Source organism: Mus caroli, unplaced genomic scaffold (genome assembly GCF_978045245.1).
Source record: "Mus caroli unplaced genomic scaffold, Mus_caroli_1 scaffold_18, whole genome shotgun sequence".
Classification (NCBI taxonomy): domain Eukaryota; kingdom Metazoa; phylum Chordata; class Mammalia; order Rodentia; family Muridae; genus Mus; species Mus caroli.
The window spans coordinates 87,717,702-87,733,387 of NW_028227273.1; the positions used below are offsets into that span (position 1 = coordinate 87,717,702).

At 49.7% G+C, this 15,686-nt stretch overlaps 1 protein-coding gene across 2 annotated transcripts in view; it reads right to left on the bottom strand.

Moving 5' to 3' along the window:
• Tmem181 (transmembrane protein 181) overlaps positions 1-15,686 on the bottom strand; it is a 50,507-nt gene that overhangs the window by 5,899 nt on the left and 28,922 nt on the right. For both annotated transcript variants that reach the window (XR_015045813.1, XM_029471511.2), the window contains exons 3-13: positions 15,132-15,187; positions 13,024-13,111; positions 11,402-11,523; positions 7,444-7,554; positions 6,680-6,760; positions 5,054-5,153; positions 4,376-4,506; positions 4,114-4,205; positions 2,943-3,000; positions 1,331-1,433; positions 872-923 (exon numbers count right to left, since the gene is read on the bottom strand). Coding sequence is in view for 1 of the 2 variants with exons in the window: in XM_029471511.2 (XP_029327371.1) it covers positions 872-923; positions 1,331-1,433; positions 2,943-3,000; positions 4,114-4,205; positions 4,376-4,506; positions 5,054-5,153; positions 6,680-6,760; positions 7,444-7,554; positions 11,402-11,523; positions 13,024-13,111; positions 15,132-15,187 (994 nt within the window). In the remaining variant the exon portion in view is untranslated. The remainder of the gene's footprint in view (positions 1-871; positions 924-1,330; positions 1,434-2,942; positions 3,001-4,113; positions 4,206-4,375; positions 4,507-5,053; positions 5,154-6,679; positions 6,761-7,443; positions 7,555-11,401; positions 11,524-13,023; positions 13,112-15,131; positions 15,188-15,686) is intronic.

The window sequence follows — 15,686 nt, forward strand, 5'->3', positions numbered from 1 at the left end:
TGAGATGTACAACTCTCAGCTCCTTCTCCTGTACCACGTCTGCCGCATGCTGCCATGCTGCTGCCACACAATAATGGACTAGACCTCAGAACTGTAAGCCAACCCCAGCTAAAGGTTTTCCTTTGTAAGAGTTGTAGTGGTCATGGTGTCTAATCACAGCAACAAAACCCTAAGACACCAGAGCTCAGACTTTGTGGATATGTGTGGCCACAGACACCCTGAATTAACTCCATGCAAGGAGATAACAGGGAGAATGGAAAAGCAGTGTTAAGTCATCATGAAGTCCTGGGGCTGTGGAGAGGCTTGAGGCCCATCATGTCGCCTCGAGGACGTGAGTTCAGGTGCCTGGCACGTAGGTAAAAGCTGGGAGTGTGGGAGTGGCAGAGGGCATCTGTAAGCATTGGGAAGTGAGCTGGGGCATGCAGACACTGAGACTGTCAGATAGCTAGCCTAACCTATTAGTGAGCTCCGGGTCCAGAGAAAGACAGAGAGCTGAGCTAACAAAATAGCTCAGCAGGTTACGATGCCTGTGGCCAAGCCCGACAACCTGAGAGCTGTCTCTGGATCACACATGGAGGAGTGAGCAGAGAACTGACTCCTGCACCTTCTCCTCTGACCTCCACATACACTTGTACCATCCCAACACACACATTAGTTAACATTAAACGTGGAAAATGGAAAAGGAAGCTACTCATGTTAACCCTCTAGCTCCAGACACACACATGCATGCACGCCCAGACACATAATGCATGCACATCCAGATACGCACACATGCACGCACACCCAAGCACACTCAGGCGCACACATACATGAACCCCACATACATGAACCCCCCCGCCCCCACACACACCCTCCCACAGTGAAGTCTTACCTAATAACAAGCACTACAAAGGTCAACGCAGTCAAAAACTTTAACCTGAGATCTGAAAAAAGAAGAAGATGCAAATTCCACTTCACCTCAGAGTTTGACACACAAAAACAAAATCAAAAACAAAAACCAGTCCACCCCTGGGCAGGCCCTCACCCTTGCATGCTCTAAGTCTGTTCTACTGTGGCTGGGAAAGGCTACGTACAGCAGGGCCAACACAGTGATTTCTGGCGAAGGCCTCTCAATCGTGTGGCTCGCCCCGGTGAAAGACAGTGTTATTAATTATCCTTACAGGTCCTGAGCAGCTCACATAGCTCTGTGGCACCAGGGGCCACTGAATTCTACTTTAAAGGGTTCTCTCCAAACTGCTAATCCTTCTTGAGGAATCTCATGGCTTCCTAGGGCCAAGGGCTTCTGGGGGTGTGGGCCCTGGTGCCCTATGCTTCCCAGCATGGCACTCACCCACGTAAGGCATATGACGGAGCTCGGAGCATGCTCGCACTATCAAGAATAGAAGGTATAAAATGTACACAGCAGCCACCACCATGAAGAAGACCTTCATGCCCTGGAAAAAAGGAGGTGGGTGAGGTTGAGACTAGGCTTTCGTGTGTCCTCTAGCACCCCCACAGCCGTCAGCCCAGAGCCTTGGGTCACCCACACTGCCACAGCATCAGGAAGGGCCCCTCAAGCATGGGCACCTCATGTCACGATCACATAGACGCAAGCACCTCTGCCTGGCCTAGAACCCAAGGCCAGAGTGTGCTGAGCAATTGCTAGCGGCTGATGACTTTGCCTGGGGTGGGGCCTGACCCTTGTGCTACTGAGGACAAAGGTCATGCCAACGAGGGCTGGACCCAGCTGGTCCTCATACAAGTCCTTGACTGTTCTGGGCCTCAGAGTTCCTGAGAAAGGAGGGGCTGAATGGAATGTTCTATGAGACCTAAAGCCTGGGAGCATTCCCTTCCAGTCTGAGAATGGGAAATCCCTTGCTGAGGGTCAGAGGTCAGAGGCTCTGGTGAGAGCAGGTTCTAGATGATGTGTGTCCTCCTCACTGAGCCCGCCTGCCTACGAGGCTCCCGTGGGTAGGAGTGTCTACACCTTTCCTCATCTCTCTGAAGCAGAGCCCCTCTCTCATGGTCACAGCATCGAGATTGGGCCTGCAGGTCAAAGATCAGGGTTCAGCTCCTGCCGTGGAAGAACCCTCAGTCTGGCTGTTTCCTCATGGGGGGGGGGGGGGGGGCAACACAGCTGTTCCCCCACCCAGCAGTCTTTGATCCCTGCTGTATCCTTCAGTAAAGGGCGTGGGCTGCCCTCTGTTCTTAGGCCCTTGAAGCTATATCCCAGACAGCCTGGCTGGGAAGGGAAGGGCTCGCTGACAATTCAGGATGCAGCCCTGTCTGCGACATTTGGCCAAGAGCTCTACATGCCTTGTGTGATGAAAGAGATTCCATTACTGCCCCATTTCACAGATGAAGAAACGTAAGGGGCTTAGTCTCCAGTTGGACCTGTAGTGGCCTGGGCTGCCTACCCTTGCAGTCTAGCTCCTAACTCTGCAGCCTTCCTTCCTGCCTCAGTTTCCCACAGAAATGATGAACCAGGCCAGACAAACACAAAGGCAAGAGCAGACTAGTCTGTCACTAATTCCTCTAAATGTTGGACTTTCGCTGACCACAGGCTGACTCTTCCTCAACCCAGCCTCCACCCAGAAAACCCCTTTGAAGCTCTGCCCTGCCTACAGCTGGCTCCAAGCTCCCCACCCCGCAGTACTGACCCCCCTTTCTGAGCTAAGCTCCTCCTAGGACACCCCACTCTGGCCCCTCACCCCGGAGTCTTCCTCCTCTGGTTCCCCCAGTACCTAGCAAGACCAGCGTTCTCCCTCAGTCTATCGCCCTCACTGTGTGGCAAGGACTTGAGCAAGTGAGCTATCTCCCCAGATACCCCATTCCTGAACTTTCTATATTCCTATCTAAACAGCCATTTAGAAGCTTGTGCCAACAGTGTGACTAACATTACAAAACCAGGCACTTCATAAAAGAAGATCAGCACGTCTGGAGTCCTCACGGATGCTGCTTACCTGGAAGTTTCCGGTGTCAACCCGGTACTGGTACATGGGGTCATTTAATTCATTAAATCTAAAGGGTGATGTTGAAAATACAGATTAATAAGAGCGCTTACTCTACACTTCACACTTTCTCCGACTTGGGTTTATCTTTCATTTGGTTTTTTTTTTGCTTGTATAGTACTTGCTATAACCACTGGAGGATTTTAAAACAGCAATCCTGTATTATACATTGAGAAAGCATCCAGCACTAAGCCGGCAAGGGCACACACCTACTGTGTCCATCCTCACCAGTGTGGCGAAGGGGCAGGTTATTTATCCCTTATGTAGCTAAGGCTGATCTTTTGCTTTTTACATTGTGTTTCTGTGAGTGCTGTGTGCACATGAGTGCAGGTGACGGTGGAGCCCAGAGCTGTAGGCTCCCCTGGAGGAGCCATAGGTGGTTCTAAGCCACCTGACATGGGAGTTGGGAGTACACTTGAGTCCTCTGGAAGAGTACGCGTAATGGAGCCATCTCTCCAGCCCCAGGGGCTATTTCAATGGCATACCCAGACATGTGAGATAGACGAAGGCAAAGCAAGCAAAATAGATAATAAGTAACTATAAAGTGCATGAGCTTAAATGTCAGAATTAACATTGGCATGGGACCTGAGCTGCAGGGAAGTAAGTGGCATGTGGCAGGGATGCCGCAGAATTCGTCAGGCCACGGTGGCACGAAAGGCACATGAAAAGCCACAGACCAACCACGCTGGTCAGGGGCTGAGTAGGGTCTCTGAGGATCTGGGCAGTGATACACAGGCCTGGAAGCAGTTAGTCACAGGAAGGGATGTGGGTCTAACTAGGATCACGGCAGTTTAAGCAGGGTCAAGCCTGAAGCTCTGCAAGGATCAGAGCGTCTGAGGCGCATGAGGGGATTGCAGCATGTCTGCTGTCCCAGCAAACCGAGTCATTTCTTGCTGAAGAAGGCTAAGATGACACAGGCGTTGTCACTTTCTACTTAGGTTAGAAGACCCTTTTAGTGCAAGCCACACAAGCCCAGCCCAATTCCTTGGATCCAGCTATGTGACTGTGCTGGGCAGATGCTGTCATCTGGGTGAGACGGCAGGGCAGGCAGACCCAGCCTGCCCTCTGTCGTCAGCACTTTCCAGGGCTGATGTTTCACACCCAGAAGTGTTGCGTTACTCACGTCTGCCATATTCCCAGCGTGACAGAAGCCAGCCACAGCAGTCCAACGATGAAGAACTTAGGCAAATAGAAAGTTAAACATTTTCTTTCTCCCTAGAAAAAAAACAGTAGGAAAAAAGTAAGATAGACAGCAAACAGTGTCTTACTCTAACAGAATACATGCAGAAACCCCAAATGCTTCCACACAGCTTGTCCCTGCTATGCAGTGTGGGCCAGAGACGGTCTCGTGGGACCACATTCTGAAGCTCTGTCTGTCTGCTTACCTGGACCCGTATCCCATGATACACGCACAGCCAGAAGAGCAGCAGGGCACACAGGAACAGAGACTGGAAGAAGTCGTCCAGCATCCCTGGGAACCAGCTATTCACCAAGAAGGAGAGTGGGAAGAAAGGGTCTGGAAGGGAGAAGGCAGAACACTGTCAAGACCACCGGAGGCTGCTAAACAACAGAGCCCCCGGCCACTCTCAAGCTTAGGGCTCAATATCAAGATTTCCCCTGGTCAGAGCTCAAGGGCAGGTAGCAAACCATTTTGTTTTCTGGATGTCTGAAAGGCACAGAACAGATTGCAACAGTGATCCTAACAGAGAGCCATCTGCCCCTGTGTCAGCTCCTCCTGCAGCCCGAGAATCTCCCGCACTGCAGCAAAGGCCTTTTGGAATGGGGACAGAGGAAGAGACAGAGCACGGGCACCTCAGCCAAGTTCCAAGACTGCTGAGCCTGCAGCTCGTGGAAGCTCTCATGACCGAGGCAGTTCATGTCTCTTCAGGATCCAAGCATCTGCCGTGGCCTGCGTGACATGGGGCCCAGGAAGAGCACCACGACATACTCCCCCAGGGACTCCCCTCGGGCACTGCTGGGGACTCTGGGACCAGGCCACCCTTTACAATGCCTGCCAGCTCACAATCCGAGCGGGAAAGATTGGAGATAAAGACGGCACCCACCATTGTAGAGCAGCAGCAGGGCCAGGAGGACAGACATCCACTTCTGCTCGATGCCCCAGTCCCTCATGGAGAACTTGCGCAGGGAATGTACAAACAGGCACTGCAAAGCAAACAGCCATTGACTGCCTGCTGGGCCCCAGCAGGGTGAGTCTCACCAGGTCAGGGAGGTACCAGGCAGGATCCACTGGGCCAGTCACTGCTTAAAATGACTAACGAGGTCCCATCAGTGATAGTGACAGCCAAAACAAAAATGGGATTGTTGCATGTGGCCACAGGTGACAGGGGTCGCACCCTTGCGTTTCGGCTTGGGCTGAGAGGCAAAGGCATGCCACCCAGAGGCATGTATGCTCTCAAACAGCTCCACATGTGTGCAGAGCCCTTGGGAGGAAGTTCTGTAAACAGCTCTCACACACTGTTCAGTGTGTTATATGTAGGGCGGTTACCCTTTCTCCTTGTCATCTAACATAGACTAATAATCTCCTGCCTGTTCTTCTCCCAGCACAGGTTGTCTACTGAGATTCAGGCCTCTTCCCCATTTAAGAACATATTTAGGGCTGTGTGCATCAATCTTTAGGCCCCAGGAGAACCCACACACCAGGTAGCTCTCAAAAAAAAAAAAAAAAAAAAAAAAGCCATGCAGTGGTGGCACATGCCTTTAATCCCACTACTTGGGAGGCAGAGGCAGGCAGATTTCTGAGTTCTAGGTCAGGCTGATCTATAGAGTGAGTTCCGGGACACCAGGTCAGCTGGGGCTATACAGAGAAATCCTGTCTCAAAAAACCAAAACCAAAACAAATCAAAAAATTCTGTGAGACTTGCTATGAGGGAGGCCAGTGGTCCACTTCATTCTCCATGGCCTCCAGTCAAGGGCCCAGGGCCCTGTTTCTACCACACTTCCTACACCTTCACCACATGCCTATGTGCTGGTCTCCACGGCGGGTCTCTAAAACACCATGCAGCTGGAGAGGCCATCTCCACACGCCATACAGACCTAATGCCACACTCCCCGTCAGCACCAGGTGCAGAGCAGCTGACAGCGGAACGGTGTCATCAGCCACCAGGTAGCACGCTCTGTCTTTACAGCTAGGCTTTCTCAGTACCCTTCTGTGCTCTGCCAGTTTCTCCAAAGTGAGTGTGGGCACAGACTTCAGGTCCCAAATGAACCACAAGCTTGCATTTGCAGAATCGTATCTCTGCAAGCTTTCAAAAGCCCAAAGACTCAACTATTCAGGACAAAAGAAAGCCACATCTGCACTGAGACTGTCACCCCAACAAGGGCAGCTCCCTTCTTTTTTTTTTTTTTTTTTTTTGGTTTTTCGAGACAGGGTTTCTCTGTGTAGTCGTGGCTGTCCTGGAACTCACTCTGTAGACCAGGCTGGCCTCGAACTCAGAAATCCACCTACCTCTGCCTCCCAGCTACGTGGTGTTTACAGGAGTGAGGATTCACTGGACACCAGTGGTCAGCAATGGCTCTCACACTACACAGGAGAGAGCACAGAGTGACACCTCATTCAGTCTGCAGCACAGCGCCCCAGTCAGCCCGCGGCAGCTCCGAGTTTGGAGCTTACAGAGAGCAGCACCACCCTCAGTGACCGCGACAGAGCCCCTCAGGCAAACGCTACTCACGATCACGATGAAGGTGAGCACCACAAACACGAAGCGGAACCAGATCTCCAGCCGGGAAAACGCAGGGCTGTATGTCTTCCACTGAAACGGGGAAATGCAGGGGCGGGGATGGGGACAGACTGTGTGAGCACGCCTGTGCGCAAGACACCAAAAGGCAGATCTGCACCTGAAGGGGCGACACCTGACTACCAGAAACAGTTCTCCCATGGTGAGGGCTTGGGCAAGACACAGAATGACAGCGTGCCCAACGATTAGTAACAATTACCGACGAGGTTAAAATGCTGCTGCTTCCTTCTGTCGTCTCACACGTTGTAACAAATTTTACTTCTATACTGAAGAACAGATCCAAAATCTTAAGTATCAACATTTTTTGAAATGGTTTTAAGTGGTGAATCTAGCAGATAAATTATCATCTGAATTACTAATTTTCTATCAAAAGTCAACCTTCACTAGAAAACACCAATCTCTACATGCACAGAAACAGACTTGTGTGTAAGATCTGAGTGTGGGAAGAATCTCCTAAAATACTTCAGTAAAAATATGTGAGGACAGAATCTGCAGCCTTAATTCACAGGCAGCTAGCTAAGCGTGGGCTGGCTGAGCGCACCCTGGCTTCTCCAGTGTCCGGGCTGTTTGATTAAGTGATTCTTGAGTTCTACAGACTTACACTGGTTTTCCAAGATCAACTGTACAAGACCCTGATGCATCAAACCACCTAACAAGGGAGTCACAGAAGCTGGCTGCTGGCCGCACCACACACTCACCGTGAAGTTCATATCCTTGATGGGCTGGTTCAGGTGCTCAAACCCCACAGTAACCCTGTACTGCGTGTAATTCAGGTAGCCAAGGTGGGCCACGATGATTTCTGCACATTTCTGAAAGGAGGAGGTCCACGTCACAAAAGCAAATGAAGAGGACCCCTGCCACCCACAGCCCGGAGTGACTCATTTCAACAACAGATGAGCCAAACTGGAGAACTCGCCGCCAAAAGCTCAGAGAACACCAGCAAGCTGCCAGCCAAGGACAGTTCCTAGAAAGCAAGCACCTAATGGGCCTTTCGTGACTTACAGTGATCGGAATCAACCTCCAGCGGACAACTGAATACATCACCTGCATAGAAAAGCTAACTTTGCAAGAACACAAGCCTGGCCAGTCGGTAATCTACTACTGCCCAGGAATAGCAGGCTTAGCCACCACACAAGCACCACAGTCTACATGTCTTGGGCTCGCTATGCAGCGCTGTGACCACACAGAGTGTACACCATTGCTGCTTCTCTTCACTTTCAGCTTGCTGTTTTCTGCACTGATCTCCTTCCCTCATGCCTCTCCTCCCCACAACAGAAGCCAAGAAGGCTGTGGGTGGCAGATGTGGATGCTGTGCAGTCTACTGAGTCCCCTGCTCAGTCCTTCAGGATGACTTGGGGCCCTACTATGTAGCAAAACCTCGATGTCAGCACACACCAGCACACTTTCCACGAGATGGCAACATTTCTTACACATAGAAGAATCTCTTCCAATTTTCATGGGGCATTTTACCATTTTTAAGGATTAATTTATTTTTATTTGTGTGTGCTAGCACGCATCAGATCCCTCAGGGCTTGAGTGACAGGAGGTTGTGGACCCCCCAGCTATGGGTGCTGGGGAGTGAACTCTGCTCGCTGGACAAGCAGCAAATGACCTTCATACAACCCACCTCTCCAGCCAGAGGCGTTCTATTAAGAGTTACAGCGCCGGGCGTGGTGGCGCACGCCTTTAATCCCAGCACTCGGGAGGCAGAGGCAGGCGGATTTCTGAGTTCGAGGCCAGCCTGGTCTACAAAGTGAGTGCCATGACAGCCAGGGCTACACAGAGAAACCCTGTCTCGAAAAACCAAAAAAAAAAAAAAAAAAAAAAAAAAAAAAGAGTTACAGCTTGGGTACTGGAGAGATGGCTCAGAGGTTAAGAGCACTGACTCCTCTTCCAAAGGTCCTGAGTTCAAATCCCAGCAACCACATGGTGGCTCACAACCATTTGTAGTGGGATCCGATGCCCTCTTCTGGTGTGTCTAAACACAGCTACATATAAATAAAATAAATCTTAAAAAAAAAAAAAAGTGACAGCTCAAGCTGGATGCACTATCACAGGCCCACAGTGAAGCAACCTGGGGATGTGGATTCCAGGTTCAAGCCACGCTCTGAAAGATTACAAAGCACCCGGCAAAAGGATGGACGCGTCCTCACCACCTCAGGGGCTAGCGGTTTTATTTCTGTTGTTTTTGTTTTTTTATATCAAATTAGCAACAAAGGCTAGGGAGGAGGTGGCTCGGTGGAGAACATCGTGTATGAGGTCAGCTTTCTCACCTCTGCCTCCTTATGCTGGAGTAGAGACTGAATCCTAGATCCTTAAAGCAAGGCTGCCTATGGTGAGCTCTGGGTTCAAGTGAATGAACCTAACAATATCTAAAGCCAGAATGACTGAGGGAGACACTCAATACCAAACTCTGATCTCTACATGCATGTACACAGCATGCAGAAATGCACATGCATACAGTTCATACATGCATACAGAGAGATGTAAAAACCCTAAGAGGGGGACGAATATCCATCTAACACAAAAAGTCCTTGTTTTCTTGAGGTGGGACCATTTCCCTGCAGCAATAAGGGGAGTACAGAATGGATAACTAGGAGAGGCGCTCCCAAATCCTGACAGGTGTAAAGTGATGCAGGCTATCCACAGTGCATCCCAGGAGCAGGGAACCCCCCCCTCCACCCCACCCCAGGAAGCCCACTCTCCTTGAGAGTCCTGTGGGCTGGGGAAATGCCTCCGACCTGCCAGCCAGGGTGACCAGTCACAGCAGCCGGGGGACTAGGACTCACTGAGCAGCTGTGTGCCCCATTCTGGTGGACAAGGGGATCTTGCTCATTCCTGCCTGGGGCTGCAAAGATGCCTTTGGGACTTCCACACATGCCATCCTCATTGCTCAACAGAATTGACTGTGTGCCTTCTGCACACAGGATGGTGAGGACACAGGGGGACCTTGATCCTGGTGACTTTCCCAGAACAGACAGGAAGAGCTTAATCCCCCACAGATGAGAATATATTCCAGAAATGGCTCAGGCTGCTTGCTCAGATGGGAGGAGAGATGGCGGCTGTGTATGTGTGGCCGCCAGTTACTTCTCCAATGCCATCTTGTCTGTGATAGCCATGGCTGGGGTTGCTGCGGTGGAGAAGGGCCCCTCATTCGAGTTCTAAACCCTTTGACTCAACAGGAAGGAAACAAGAGAAGAGGACTGGCCAGTGCACAGTCATTCCTGTTCAATGCTCCCCTCGCCGGGAGAAATCAACTGTATTTTTACTGTTGGCAACTCGGCAGACTGCATGCCGATAAAGCCACACACAGGCTTCTGGATAAAAGAACACCAGAGGGCTTCTGGATAAAAAAACAGCTTAGATCCTGTTCCTTCCACTTAGCATCTGTGTCAACCTGGACAATTGCTGTGACCTCTTGAGGCCTCTGTTTCTTCTTTTATAAAATAGAATTTGATAGTAGCTCCTACCCTGTGGACCTCCTGTGAGGATTTAATGAGTGGCACAGAGAAGGTCCTCAGCATGAGGCCTGGCAGCCCATGCCAGCATCCCTTGTTTAGAGAGTCCTCTCCTCAACGCCCTGCCTGTTCTGACCCTCTCTAAGTGCTCCTGCTGCAGGAACCTGTTGAGTCCCAATGTGGCAGTTGCAAGGATCGGGGTCTGAGTTGCTGGCTTCTTCTTCTTCTTCTTCTTCTTTTTTTTGTTTTTTTCTAGACAGGGTTTCTCTGTGTAGCCCTGGCTGTCCTGGAACTTACTCTGTAGACCAGGCTGGCCTCGAACTCAGAAATCTGCCTGTCTCTGCCTCCCAAGTGCTGGGATTAAAGGCATGTGCCACCATGCCTGGCAGAGTTGATGGCTTCTGAAAATATTGTATCGACAGATAAAGGAGTGAGAGTTCATTCTTATGCTGGATCCAGTGGCCACCACTATATCCCACCTCGGAGGCCACACGCTATATCCCACTGTGGAGGCCTACAAAAGTAGTCCCTGACCCCAGGAGGCCTAGGCACTCTGTCCCCGTCCACAGAAGGATCAGAGCTTTCAATACCCAGTATAACCAAGCCAAAGCCATAGATATCAGGACTAACCCTAGAACAGAAGGCAGAGGTTCACCTGAGACTTGGTCCTCCATTGCCTACGAACAGCAATCAGCAGGTGCTTTATGGGCTCAGGGTTTGTGGATGTGCATACGCATGTGCATGTGTGTATGCATGTTTGTGTGTGTGATTATGTAAATTAAGAGGCTTCTGTGCCAACCAACAGAGGACTCGGGTAAAGAAACGCAGCACGTATACAAAGCGGAGTTTATTAACAGTAAGGAAAATGACATCATGAGGTGTGTGAAAACTGGATGTGGCAGAAAGCCTTACACTCAGCAAAACAGGCCAGACTACAAACGATAAACGGTGCCTGTTTTATATGTGGGACCTAGACTTAAAATTTATGTACCAGAGTTTCCATGTGTGTGGGGGGCTGTGACATGGAAATACCTGTCAGGGACGGGAACATAGGAGCCGAGACAAATGACAGGAGTGAGGGGGCGGTGGGAAAGGGGATGAATGCGAGCCAAGTGTGTGTGCAAATTGCACGTGGACAAGCAGGTCTATGACACACTTGCGGCTCATGACTGACCGTGGAGACATCAAACACACTCACCCCCGCACATGTGAGGGTCCTCGTCCGGTTGTGAACCTTGTTATGGATGTATGTTGTGGTTCCATCTTGAGACACACCATCGACCTTCACTGTCATGGTGAAGCTGGTTTGGATAGATGTTTCTACAAAGAGAGAGAAATCTGTTACCTGAGACCACATCAGGCAACTCGCAGCAGCAGAGCCTCCTGCCGACAGGCATACACAGAGAACCTGGGAAGCACCCCGCCCGCTCTCCATGCTGAGAAGCCTCTGCTACCTCCCACCATTGCTGAGGAGCCCGTGCTATGTCAAACCTGCATCAATGACCCATCTGTTTCACCTCACATACAGGTGCAGGGCTATAAATTACCCCTTTTCACTCTTCACAGAGATTCTTCAAGTTATACCAAGATATAAACAAATCTCTATTTCTTACTAAAATTTGTCTAATTATATTCTTAGTATAAAACAGAGAACTGAGCTGTTGAAATGGCTCAGTGGATAGAGAAGCCTGTGGCTAAATCTGGCCAACCACCCCAGTTCTACACCAAGAATTTATTTACATGGTAGAAGAGGATCAACTCCATCCAGCTGACCTCTGACCTCCACATACATACACACACACACATATACACACTCTCTCTCAAATAAATACATGTGGTAGATTTTAAGAGAGAGAGAGGTGGGGACAGGGTGGGGACATTTTGGAGAGATTGTGTGGCATTTCCAAGGCTTGCTGCTTGGGACTAGAGTTCAAATCCTAGCACCTGCATACACGTGTCCCACACACGGCTATGACCCTAGCACTGTGGAGAAAGGAGACAGGAGGATCGCTGAGCCTTTCTGGCTTGCAGGAAATGTGAGCCCCAGGTTCAGGGAGAGGTCATGTCTCAAAAGAATAGGCAGAGGGTGACAGAAGGTCCAGATGTCCTCTTCTGGCCTCTGTGTCAGCAGCAGGTACGCACCGTCTCACTCACATACACACAGATATTTAAACAGCAACAATAACACAAAGGAGGCTTCACAGAACAATTAAAACCCCACTCAAATAACCATAGTTAACATCTTCTGCGTCCATCCTTTCTCTAGACCATCATCTAAATACATACATCCTGATGTAAAATTTATTTTTGCTTTTTCTCACTTTTTTTTTTACTATGATCAAGGGATTGTTTTCTTTCTTGGATTACCTCAGCTGATCAGAAACCACCCTCAGTTCTCACTAGAATGAAATACAGCTTGTGTCACAGAAGATGCAGAGGCTAGTCTCTGTCAGCAACGGTGCCCCAGGACTGGACTGCTCCCCTCTCTCACTGCCGACTGAACAGGCCCAGCACGTGCAGTGGTAGCCCTGGCTTCTACCCCATGATACTTCCTCTCCCCGCATCAAACTGTCCACACGGATACCAAGTATCCCTAGGGATCCAAAGCTTGCCTTGGGGTGTCAGGATGTGGTGATGCTTTCTCAGCTGCCCACACCCTACAGACATGCACCCTGGCTCACCCTGGGACACATTTTTCCTAATGTAAGGCGTGGCCATCTTCCTACATGGACCTGATAGCATGTGCACAGACAATGTAAAGTCTTTTCCGCCTCTTTGGAATGAGAGTTTACACTAAAAACAACAAGCCACCCCAAATACCTTCTGAGGGCTCCAGCTCCACAACGCATGTCAGCCATAGTTGTTGGTTATATGTGGACAGTGGGTTTGAAGGTATAACTGTCTTTAGCTGAAGCAGAAGAAAAAAAAAACCCAAAGTAATCACATGACCTGTTCACACAATCCCTGAATACCTCATCATAAAGTATAAAACAAACACTCTGCACACAGCTCAGCTCGCAAGCCCTGACAGAGCTGGGTCGGCTTTCTCTTGCAGAGCACAAGGAACGAGCTTCCTACAGAGGCCTGGCTGCACTGCCTTCGTGCGGTGGTACAAGACAGCAGAGAACTGTCCATGTTCACAGTATCGTAGTCTCTGTAACCATCTCTGTAGTATGTGATTGGCTGTGGACATCGCATCTGTGTAAGCTGTGATAGGCTACAGATGACACATCTCTGTGGTGCTGTGATTGGGGACAGACATTGCCGCCTGATGTCAACCTGCCCGCGGAGTAAACTGAGACAGCTGGCCGTGTGACAATGGTCATCTACAGTGTCTGTCTCCTGTAAACACAACAGTGGTTTCCCATGGCCAAGGCTGTGGAGGAAGCTGGTGAAGGTGCCACAGCCAGAATTATTTGAACGCTTCATCTGCAGAGGTGAATGTCTTGTCTTGTTTTCAGGCTAAGAGTCTCTACCAAACTTTCTGGGACCACACTTGTCTGAAAGCCATTGGAGAGTGAAAACTATTAGACGGGAAAGTTGTCTTTCTGAAGCAAAATGTTTTTTTAGAAGCTCTGAGTTCCACGGGATGGCCGTTACTCTCCCTGTCAGAGAGAGAGAGACCCTGAGAGGCAGGGACTATAAGACCCACAGCTGTCAAGAAACCTCATGGTGGTGCCTCTTCAAATCAGACCCTCTGCCTCAGAGCTCAATACAACGAGGAATGCAAAGAGGTCTCGAAGGCTGGCTACCCAGAGGTGGTTCCAGGGTGGCAGTGGCAGAGAACTGTATACTCTAAAAATCGTAAGGGATCCAGGCACTGTGACAAATGCTAGCACTCAGAAGGCAGAGGCAGGTGCAATTTTGTGAGTTTAAGGCCAACCTGATCTACATATCAAGTTCTAGGCTAACCAAGAGACCAATGCCTCAAAACAAATCAGAAATTGTAAGAAGAGGCCCTAATAGGTAGGCAGGCTGGAGACAGGAGGAAGGACAAACAACAGTGAAGGCACACGTAGCATGGCACTGTGAAGACACAGGAGCATATTCAGCTACAGAAAGGTTGTGAATGACACAGAGAGACCCTGTTGCATACTTCTCCAATTGGAAGGACTTGTTTTTGATAAAGGTGATGATAAATCAAGGTACATTTAAATAGGGGCCAGCAGACTTTCATTTAAGCTGCCCTCATGCAGGGAATCCCAACCAACAAAGAGAGCCGCTGCTATTGGAACTAACAGGGAACAGGTCTTACCTTAGACAAACAGAGAGAGCTCAGCCATTAAGTGCTTCCCATGCAAGCAAGGGCACCAGAGGTCCACGCCCCCACCCCCACCAGGCATCCATCAGGCCAGGTGGCGCACAGTTGTAATCCCAGCTCTGGGGAGGTACAGACAGGAGGATTCCTAGGCTCACTGCCCAGCCAGCCTAGCGGGCAAGGCCAAGTCCCAGTGAGAGACACTCAATAAACAAACAAACAAACAAACAAACAAACAAACAAACGACATAACAAAACCCAGCTAATGGCTTCTGAGGACCTACCCTGTGGCTAGCCTCTGGCCTCCACATATATGTGCATGAGTGCACATATACAAATTAAGCTTTTTAAAGGAAAGGATCAGATGCCTAAGTCATCATTGTGCCATCACAGGGAGTGCAGCAGGGTATCCCACAAAAGCAGTCAGCATGAGTTAAGGACGTTTGGAAGTGAGCTGTAGTTCTGTCAGGGGGACACAGTGTCCTTCCACCACCATCCCCTCTAAGACACCGAGGACCCTAACAAGGGAATTTCAGCGGACAGGACCCCAACTGTGAAACAAGAACTGTGTGCTGGCGGAGCAGGCTGAGCAGTCTATCCTCAGTAGGCTCTCATCAGGGTGAAGTGTGTAATGAGCACCACCCGATTCTTACAGCACAGTACCACTTACCTTTTTGCTACTACTCAGTGAATAATTAGCAGGCAAAGTCTCGATCACTCTGGGTCCTAGAGCAACAAAGAGAAGGGGAGTGAGGAATTAAAGTGGATAACTTACTGATTCTGTAATCAAATTAAATGCAAGAAAGACTTACACATTAGACAGAATGTTCTCTCGTACCTGGCCCCATTTTTAAAAAGAGATTTTATGTAACCAGGTCAAATAGCCAAACACAGTACACGCTCTGCCGTGTGACACAGCTTCCATGCACATTAAGGTGGAAAGACCAGCAAGCAATGTGAGATCGCCATAGACTTTCCCCAACGCTCTCTCTATTGTACATGGCCCCAGTGAAACATTACTAAGAAAAGAAGACTAGTTAATGAACTCCTCCAATTAACCTAGTTGTCTAGAAACACTAAGCAGGAGCGATTAAAATACATACAGAGCCTAGGATTTTAAGCACATTGTAGAGTACGATTCAGCAGGACTCAGTAATCTGTGCTGTGTAGACACGGTCACCCATCTTGTAAAACTCAGTCTGCACTACTAAGCTCCCCGCTGCAC